Source organism: Moschus berezovskii, chromosome 13 (assembly GCF_049115385.1).
Source record: "Moschus berezovskii isolate FMDL1 chromosome 13, NW_MosBer_1.0, whole genome shotgun sequence".
NCBI lineage: Eukaryota > Metazoa > Chordata > Mammalia > Artiodactyla > Moschidae > Moschus > Moschus berezovskii.
Window position 1 is genome coordinate 1851678 of NC_142472.1, and position 10412 is coordinate 1862089.

The 10412-nt window shown below is 54.4% G+C and overlaps 1 protein-coding gene across 1 annotated transcript; it reads right to left on the minus strand.

Annotated features, from left to right (window-relative positions):
- Positions 1–751: 751 nt before the first annotated feature.
- ING1 (inhibitor of growth family member 1) lies at positions 752–5849 on the minus strand. Its single transcript, XM_055426719.2, has 2 exons — positions 5562–5849; positions 752–1672 (listed from the first exon to the last, which is right to left on the minus strand). The coding sequence occupies exons 1-2, from the start codon at positions 5695–5697 to the stop codon at positions 972–974; spliced, it is 837 nt and encodes a 278-aa protein (XP_055282694.1). The 5' UTR covers positions 5698–5849; the 3' UTR covers positions 752–971.
- Positions 5850–10412: the final 4563 nt, after the last annotated feature.

Sequence of the window (10412 nt, forward strand, 5' to 3'; positions counted from 1 at the left end):
CTGGTCTAAACATACACTCCTATTTTAACACTTATTTTTTTCCTGGCAATTAGGGTAACTTCTACTTGAATAAGTGAGAACAATAGTAAAAAATTTTCTTAAGGCTTTGTCTATACTGCTGGTGTACACGTTTTTAAGTCAAAAATGTAACACGTACTTATGTCAAGATTAAATATACTGGTAGATGAACAAACTGGTCAAGTTGCATTTATTTCTTGACATCATGTCTGCACCGGTCTCCTGCACGTGGTGGCATCTGCTTGCACTTCTGATTACAATACAGGAAGTGCCAGGTTCACTTGAAAACCCTCATTGGTACAACTTCTGTATGTTAGAGACAGCTACCCTGGTATTTGTGATAGCAAAAGCGTGCTCTGAAGCTGGACCTCTCCGGTTTGGTTCAGGAACAAACGTGCGCAGTCATTTAAAAATGGCCATTTGGGGAAAGGGCCAGGATATAAAATGCTTGTTTGGTAAAATTAACCATTTGGCGTTTTCAAAAAACAACTTTCAAGCGTTAAAACTTGTCTATTGAATTGTTACATGGATACACACTATTACAGCAAGAAACAAACTGGCCACAGGCCATGTTTTTAGCAACTAATTTTTTAAAAAAAATGTGTTCATGAAGTAGTCACATTTTTATTCAAATAAAACAGTAGCGAGATGGACTCTTTTCTTCCCACATCTAATGCGTGAGCTTGCTGCCAAGACGCCCCAACCCCCAACAACAAAAAAATCAGAGACTGACTTGGGTGTTTCATTCAAACCTATATTTGCAGTTTCTCAAACGCTGATCCACAGACCACGTTCCTGTTACGCGTGTGCACCACGCGGGCAGCAGCGACGCCCGGCGCCCCACGGAGGACAGCTCCCCCTCCGTGCACAGGCGCATCCCTGCGCGCGCCCGCCCGCCCGGGGCGCGCAATAAATATGCGGCTTGCGGCCGCCTGGGTCCAGCGGGCCCGCCACTACCTGTTGTAGGCCCGCTCCCGTTTGGACTTCTCCAGGGCCTTGTCCATGGTCTTCTCGCTCTCGCCCCGGCACTTGGGGCAGTACCACTTGCCCTTGGGCTTGTGGCTCAGCCCCACGCAGGAGAAGTGGAACCACTCGATGGGGCACTCGTCGTTGTCGCAGCCAATCATCTCCCCGTAGGAGACCTGGTTGCACAGACAGTACGTGGGCTCGTTCGGGTCGATGGGCAGGTCCGCAGGGGACGCCTCCCTCTCCGCTTTGGCCTTGGAGCGCTTCTTCTTCTTGGAGGCCTTGGCCTTCTTCTCCCTGGGCGTCCCCGAGGTGGCGTCATCGTGGTCGTGATTATTCGCCGCGTTCTCCCGGTTCTCGTTGTTGCGCTGCCGCCGGGACCTCTTGTTGTTGGGCTTCTCCGCCTGGGCGACCGCCTCGTTTCTGGACTTGTCCTGGCCGGCTTTGCTGTGGCCCGTGGCGTCAGCGGCCTCCTGGTGGGCCTCGAGCAGCTCCACGTGGCTGTCCACCTGCCGGGCCCGGTTCTCCACCAGCTCCACCATCTGACTCACGAGCTGGATCTTCTCGTCGCCCAGCTCCTGGCTGCGGATCAGCGCCCGCTGGATGCAGTGCAGCGCCCTCCGCTTCTGGGCACCGTCCGCCTCCCGCCTGAACCGCTCGTAGTACTCATCCAGTTCCTTCAGGATCTCTGCCAAGGGGAAAACAAGCGTGAGACCCCCGCCATACACAGTCTCCAACCCATAAAACCGTGGTTGTCAGGGACAAAAATGATCAACGCAAGGCTTCCGAGTACGAAAAATTTGTAACACCAAGGCCTTTCTAACAGGCTTTTTACCCCGTTACAAAAAAAAAAATCTCTGGAACTAAATACAAATGTTAACGCGGTTCCCATTTATCAAAGTGCACCGCAAAGCTTCCCAAGGGACTCTGCGCTCACTCAGAGCAGGGGTAACAAAAACTCCCTGGACAAGCGGCTGTGGGGAGAGCTCAAGTTTAAGCGATGTATCGAGGCCCAAGCTTTTATTTTCTATAAAATTAAGGATGATGTCCTATATTTCCATTGTTTTTATCCAAGCATTTTGGGAACATTTTAAAGGCTGTTATTCTCTTTATTTTAGCGCACTGACGGCTAGAAGCTACTATTAAATTGGAGATTATATAGATACTACTCAGCGGCCCGCCTCAGTTTACTCGCCACATCATTGCATCGCAGCACGCACGGAGTATCTCTGTTATCACCCTGTTACTGAAAACAAGAATGGTCTGTGAGGAGGAGCCAGAAAAGGGCAGCCCTGCTTGGACGCAAAGGTAACAGATTTCACTTTTCCCTTTACTGCTTAGAACAATAACATTTGTATCTATAAAAGACAACAGATTTTAAAATAAACAAAACTCCCTCCTACTAAATGGTAACCTATTTGGACAGGTTAGAAAACAGTATACCTGATTTTAAAATGTAATTTAGCAAATGGAACTAGGCAATTTCTCAAGAAGTAAAAGCTCTTAGATAAATCTGACTGAAACAAGGTAAGTAAATATTCTTGCCAAAACTCTACTTAAATACACAGAAATCCCCAGACTTATTTTCCCTAAACAGTAATCATTAAACAGTATCAGATTTTACTCCTGAAAACCCTTTGCAGTCTCTTAAGATAAGGCATTCAACTCTTCAGCTAGGAAGTTGGGGAGGATGTGGGTAGAGGGTGTATAAAATGTGACATGACCACTTCCAGATCTTATCTCCAATTAGTTATAAGGCACACACCTAACAGCAGGGTAAACATATGGACTCAGGCCAACATGACTTAAGCATATATTATTTTTCAGGCTATATTCTTCAGACTGTCTTCCACTAGAAGGGAGGAATGCCACAGTCTCAGGGGCTCTTGGAGTAAGTAATCCTGAAAACAAGCAGCTCCGTTCAACTTATCCGAGTTCTATCTCATAGGTGTTAAAAGATGAGTTTCTGCCATTTATTTTTACACGTTACAAAACTGTATCACTTGGTTTAATCAGTAACCCAAATTTCTGAAGACAATGTTAGCATTTCATTGGAAAGACACCAATTCCACCATACCACTAATTGAAAGTTAAGAGCATACAGCTTCTTTCACATCACAACCAAGCTCACAGACCTGTTAAGCCTTACTTAACAGGGAAAGAAACAAACATACCGTCAGAAAATCACCAAGAAATAATTCTGTTACTACACAACAGCATACATTTATTCAATGCCCCAAGCAAAGCACTCTTATCAACAAAGCCACTGAAGTACAAATAGCTGTAAACAAGAACCCGGGTGCTAACTAGGGAGGCATCCTGGTCTCTTTAGCTCCAACAGCTCCAACTGCTGCTAACCCTTTTTTCTAAAAAGGCTCCACACACCAGCACCCTGTGAAAGTAATGGTAGCATGAAAGGAATCTTAAAGATTAACGGAGATTGCAGCAAAATTTAATCTGATCTGTCCGATGATTAGAAATGTATTTTAATTTTACATAGGGATGACACCAAAGTTCTATTAGGAAGCCCTCTTCCTCGGGGGTGCATCAGCATTAAAAAAAAAAAACTTTTTTTTAATAACTGGAAAATATTTCAAATTGAAAATAACCTCAAATATCACTGACAAACAAATTACAACTCACCCTTACAAATTAATGTCCCACTGAAAATAAGCAAACAGTGCTAATCAAAGCTTGACTTGCAACCGAGGAGTTAAGAATGAAGCCTTAATTTCTAGACTAGACTGCGCTGCAAATCTCGGCGTTTATATTAAGCCCCAACCGAATGAGTTATGCCCACTACACGCCGCGTGACAAGGCTCCCTGGCGGCCCCGCCGGGGTGTCGGCGGGGCTGGCCTTCTCCCTCGGAGCCGGACACGCGCAAAGCGGCTGTCACCGCGGCTCTGAGGCGGTACACAGGGAGAGTCTTCAGCCTGCGTCTCCGAGCGCAGCGCACGCCACCCGCGCTCCGCGTCCGGGTCACTCACGGCGCCGCCGCTCCCAGGGGCCCCTAGGGCCCGGGCGGGAGGCCCGACTGCGCCCTCGCCAGTCCCGGCGGCGCGGACCCCCGGCCTCTCCCGTCCCCCGGGTGCAACCATTGCTTCGCGGCGGAAGTGGCCAGCTCCCGTCCTCGGGGGGCGGGGTGGGGGCGGGGCCGAGCCGGGCCCCACCAATGGAGAGGCGGCCAGCGGGCGGTGCGCCCCGCCCCTGGAGCCACTGCTTATAGGGATCGCCGGGCTGGGGGCGGGGCCAGGCGGGGCACCAATCACGACGCAGAAAGGCAGGACACAGCCCGCCCCAGCCACACCAATGGCCAATGTGAGGCCGGAGGCCGGGCGACCCGAAGACATTCGAATCGACTCGACCTCCTCCCTCCTGCCCGCCCCTCTACGCAAGGGAAAAAAGAAGGCGGCGGAAACAGAGCAGTGCCGCTCACAGTGCAGGGCCCGCCCCGATCCGGCCCAGGAACCAATGGCTCAGCGACGGACTGATAAGGACATTCCATGGGAGATACCGAGGCCAATCACAGGAGGCCGAGGCGGAACGATCGCAATATGCTAATCGGGCGCCTATATAAGTCGCCGCGAAGCCGAGCCTTGGGCAGAGCGCGCAGGGGCGCCTTGCTGTTCGGGTTCTCGGCTCTTTGCGGGGGGCCTTCCTTGCTATCCACCTCCCCCCGCTCTTCCGTTTCCCTGCTGCGCAGCCCTGTAAACATTAGTAAACTCCGAGTGACTGTCCACGGCCCAGACACAGCCCCCAGCGCCGTGCCTGACTGGGCAGCAAAGTTTCACCAACGGCCGACAATTCCCCGCGGACCCGACCCCTGCGTCTCTCGGGGCAGTCTGGGCGGCGGGGGCTGCAGAGGACGACGCACAATCCCCTCCCCTGCCAGGTCCCTCTCCAAGCCGAAGGTACCTGCCTGCGCCCCCCGAGCGCAGCACGGATGGGCGACTTCCTCGCCCCGTTCTCCGTCCCCTCCCTTCCCACGGCACACACGGAATGAAGCCCTGGCCCTCCGCAAGCTACACCCGGCCGCGGTGCCCCTCACTCGGTGTCCGGCGCCGCGCGAGGGCCGGGGGCTGGGTGGGAGCGACTGGGGCCGCACCACGCGGAGTACGGACCCCGGACTTTACGTAACACTCAGATTTGGGACTGGGTGGAGGTGGTTCCGGGGACCCTTCGCCCTCTGCGCCCTCCCGGCAGCCCTGCGCGCAGCCCCGTCCCCGCGCCCCTCAGCCTGACGGCCGCGGCACAGCCCTCCCCAGGCGCCGTGGCCTGCGCCCCCTGCGCCCCCTCCCCCGCAGCACCCCGCCTCGTCACTTCACTACAAAGAGCGCTTTGCTCGCGCAGCCTGGCATCGAGACCTCTCGTTCCTCCTTCCTCCTCCGTGCCCGGGCTTCGCGCACAAGGACCTTGGCAAATCAAAGACGCCCCAGACCTTTTGTTTCTGCCCGGCGAGGGCCCCGCCGCGGGGTCGCGGCTCTCCAGGAGGGGAAGCAGGACGGCCCGCGGCCCCGCGGCGCGCCGCCACCGGTGGGGATGGAGCAGCCGCCCCCGCCCATCCATCCCGCCGTACCTTGGTATTTCGCGTCGATCTCCCGCATCAGAGAGACGTTTCTCTGCAGATCAAAAGGCAGAGACTCGATGGAGTCCAGGTAGTCCTCCACGTAGTTCACCAGGTGGATCTGCTCCCCGTTGGCAGGGCTCAACATGGTTCACCGCGGTCCCTGGCGACTCCGCGCGGCTTTCCGCTTCCTCCGGCCCCCGCCCCCTCGGAGCCCGGCGCTGCAAAATGCAAGGCTCCCGCCCGCCGGCGCGCCCCCCCACACACACTCCAGCCGGCCCCGCGCCGCTACATCTGCGAGCCTAGCCGCCTGGGCCCGGGGACCGGCGCCTGGCGGGCCGGGCCGGCGCTCGGCGGCCTCGGGCGCGGGGCGGGCACGGGCGGGCGTGCGGGCGCGCACCCCGGCGCCGGGGCCGGGGCCGGGGCCGAGCGAGCGCGGGAAGGGGCGCGCGCCGCCCGCCGCGCCGCACTTGTCCAACGTGGAAAACCCAAATACCAGTTTCAAACACTTGGGAAACATTCGGCCCCCCGACACCGCGCATGCGCCCCGGCGCCACCGCCCCCTCCCCCGGGGGCCCCGCCCCCGCCGCACGCACGCCCCTCGCCAGCCCCGCCGCCCGGGGGTGGGGCTCTGTCTGTCACTCCGGCCCGGGCGGGGGTCTCGCGGGCGGAGGGAGGCGGGCGGGGAGCAAACTTTACTAGGAGTTTCGCACTTGCAGGCAGAGCGGCGTCGGGCGGCACCGCACTCCCACTGGGGCGGGGGGTGCTGCAGGGCGGCAGGCTGCCCCGCCCAGGACGGCCGGAGCCGAGCCCTCAGCAGCAGCAGCCTCGCCACCAGCCTCGCGGGCAGCCTCCCTCCCCGTCGCCAGCCCCTCGCACTCCCCGAGCCCGCTCTGCAGCGGGGAAATATATAAGTACGGCTCGGAACAGACTGGCAACCTCGGGAGCCAATCGACTCGCCGCGCACAGTCGGATGGCCCAATCAGGACGAGGAGGGGTTGTGCGCTCAGGTACCGCCCCCTCCGCCCGGGACTCACTACTGGAAACCCGAGTCCTCCCCGGGGCGGGAGGGGCCCGGCCGGGCGGAAGTGGGCGCGCGTGCGCACTAGGGCGGCCGCCGGCCCGCGCGGGAGGGACCTGCCATCTGGCGGTCGGACCACCACTCCCAGCGGCCCCGGCGGCTCTCGCGCTTGCGCGGTCCTCACCGCCGGCCCTTATTGTGTTGCCGGCTGGAGGCTGGAGCCGAGCGGCTTGGAGACAAAGGGGCTCGAGCGGGGAACCCACGCCGGGCGCCCGGAGAGGCCGGGCGGCCGTTCTTCCCGCCCGTGGCCTGGATGCCGCCCCTGAAGTCCGCGCCCCGGCTTCGAAATACCAACCACAGCGGGGCGGGGCCGGCTCCCAGTCCGGGGTCCCGGGGTTCCTCTCTCAGTCTCGGGCCCGCCCCGCCCCCCACGGCTGTCTCCTCCCAGCGCTAAACTCAGGTTGGGCGTTCTGGGAGCCCCGTTGCCTAGACGACGAGCCCGCCCCTTCCGGCCGTGGCCCCGCCCCGTGGGCGTGACCACGCCGGGGCTTTGTCCGGGAGCCCTGGGCCTGCGCCCGAGCCGCCGCTGCAGGCAGGAGAGCTCGGGGGCATCGTCTCCGCTCCAGGTGTCTCCTCTCCCTGGGCCGGACGTGCTGTCGCCGTCTCTAACCCTGCCCTGTAGCTCGGCCGCAGCCGACGGGCGTCCCCTCCCGGCTCTGCGCCCCCTCTTCGGCCGGAGGATGGAGGGGTGCGGGGTCGGCCTCCCTCCCTCCCGGGTGTCCCGCTGCTCCGCTCGGTCCCCCCCTCCACCCGGGAGCCGGGCTTTGCTGGAGCCCCGAGTGTCCGCAGAAGCAGCGTTGTGACAGCTGAGACCGCTCGGAAGTTTTCAGTCCCTCTCTGTAACCAGTAGAATTGCAGCCCAGCCCGGTGTTTTTAAAATGGGCGATTGTCCGCAGCGCGGCTCGCCCTGGCCAGGTGATGGGCTCGTAAACAGCGCGAGACAGCGTTGAGCTGCTTTCGTCTTTCGAAACGAGTTTTCATGTTGGATCGTTGCTGCACTGATCAACGCCGAATAGTACTTAACACTTTGAAATGTGTTACCTCTTTACGCTCAGCCCCGGTAACCCACCCCCACATCAGGAGAACGTTCACTTCGAAAATTTGGGGAGACGGTTGTTATTTCACTTAGAGATTCACATTTTTCCAGTTTTAGTCCAGTTTAAAGCGGACGCTGGGAGAAGGCAATGGCAACCCACTCCAGTAGTCTGGCCTGAAAGATCCCATGGACGGAGGGAGCCTGGTGGGCTGCAGTCCATGGGGTCGCTAAGAGTTGGACACGACTGAGCGACTTCACTTTCAATTTCATTTTCATGCATTGGAGAAGGAAATGGCAACCCACTCCAGTGTTCTTGCCTGGAGAATCCCAGGGACGGGGGAGCCGTCTATGGGGTCGCACGGAGTCGGAGACCACTGAAGCGGCTTAGCAGCAGCAGCAACAGCCTGCACAAGACTTTAGTACTCTTAGGCTATGTGGAAACGAAGATATTATGTGGACTAGAGAGTGAAAGCTGAGTAAGAAAAAAGATACATGTAACTTTAAAGTACATTAGCAAGAAAGAGCGGAGAAGGCAATGGCAAGCCACTCCAGTACTATTGCCTAGAAAATCCCATGGATGGAGGAGCCTGGTAGGCTGTAGTCCATGGGGTCGCTAAGGGTAGGACACGGCTGAGCGACTTCACTTTCACTTTTTACTTTCACACATTGGAGAAGGGAATGGCAACCCACTCCAGTGTTCTTGCCTGGAGAATGCCAGGGACGGGGGAGCCTGGTGGGCTTCCGTCTGTGGGGTCACACAGAGTCGGACACGATTGAAGTGACTTAGCAGCAGCAGCAGCAGCAAGAAAGAGGAAGGTACTTTAAATCCAGGCATTTATTGCCTTAAACTGAGTAGTGTTCATCTGGATTAAAGGATAAAGGTGAGAAAGAATTTACTCCTTTCAGTGATAATCAAGCTGGACTGTTTTGTCTTGGTTTTTAAATCACGATGTCATCTCAGTAGCGATTCCTCATGTTTTTATGGACTTCACAGACACGTGAGACCAAAAAACAAATTTGTTTCATTCAACAAAAAATGTATAATGAGCACCTACCATGTGCTTCCCCCTCTTGTGGCTCAGCTGGTGAAGAATCCGCCTGCAATGCGGGAGACCTGGGTTCAATCCCTGGGTTGGGAAGATCCCCTGGAGAAGGGAAAGGCTACCCACTCCAGTATTCTGGCCTGGAGAATTCCATGGATTGTATATCCATGGGGTCGCAAAGAGTTGGACACGACTGAGCGAGTTTCACACTTCACCTCGTGCTAGCTACTGTTCTGTGCACTAGGGAAGCAGTGGTGAATAATGTTTGTAAGACATTTACAAACTTACATTTACCCCTTGGGCTAAAAAGCCAGAAAAATATTTCATTAGTTTGTGACTGAACTGAACTGAACTGAATCAAGTTCTTAAAATGTAAGCCAATAACTTCAACATTGAATGGACAGGTTAGAAGACCAATAGCTACAGCATAACTGTAATCACCCATTTAAAAATGCCACTAAAGAAAAGAGCTTAATTTTGAGGATACATTGAAGAATTTGGGTAGTTTCAATTGTTGTTCTTTGGAGTGTGTTTCAAAAATTGATATTAAATGTTTTTTCTAAGGTTATAGTTTTACTTTCACTGAAGATGTTCAAACTTATGGAAGAGAAAGAGATGAACTATAATTCTTTCTGTTTTGAGCTGCTTAAAATATAAATCCTAACACGTTCATCTCAAACCTGAAGTGCCCTAAACAATATGTGCTACTTCATCTACTATACTTTGGATTTACAGATTTTGCTTTGAAGCAAAATGTAATGCTGAGAACTACACTTTTTGTTGTTGTCATTAAGGGCTACAAAATGGCATTCATGACATTTTGGAATCATTAATTTTAATATACTTACTGGTTCTGACCTAGACCAGGAGGAGTCAAATTAACTGCAATCTCTCTCTCTCTCTCTCTCTGGGTATGTATGCTACTATATCTTCCTGGTCACTTTAATATTGAACTTGCAAGGGGAGTCATGCTTTTAACCATCAGTGAATAATGCGTCTGTTTTTCCCTGTTTGAAGATTCCCAGAAGACTTAAGGTAGCATTGCTGCCCGCCAAGGGCTGAGCACCTTACAGGACCAGTTTTCAGAGGACAGAATTTACCTTTGTTAGTTTAAAAAATCATGATTTCCCATGGCCGATTAAAACATGCCACCTGTCCAGGTTCACGTGCAGGGTTCCATCTTCAGTCTTACTAAATTTGTTTTTAAAACTTCCAGTTTTTTCCTCAAATTCTTCATGTTCTTACAGATTGCAGTCAAGCCTTTTGTTCATTTTCTTATTTTTCTGGCATATCTAATATCTGTCAGAGCTTTCTCTATCAGATGTTTTACTGCTCAGATTTTCTCCCACCTGCAACAGGTGGATCTCCTCAGAGATCCCTTTTCTGAATTTGGTGGTGGATACAGTGAAAGAGGTGGCTTACTGGTCAAGAATCTTCCTGCCAAGCAGGAGATGTGGGTTCAATCCCTGGTTTGGGAAAATCCCCTGGAGACACAAATGGCAAACCACTCCAGTATTCTTGCCTAGAGAATCCCACGGACAGAGGAGCCTGCTGGGCTACAGTCTATGGGGTCGCAAAAGAGTTGGACAGGACTGAGCAACTAAACAACAGAGTTGAAAATAACCTACAGTCTGAAGTACTCAAGGAACATACTGCTGTATTCAGAATGGATAACCAACAAGGACCTATTGTATAGCACGTGG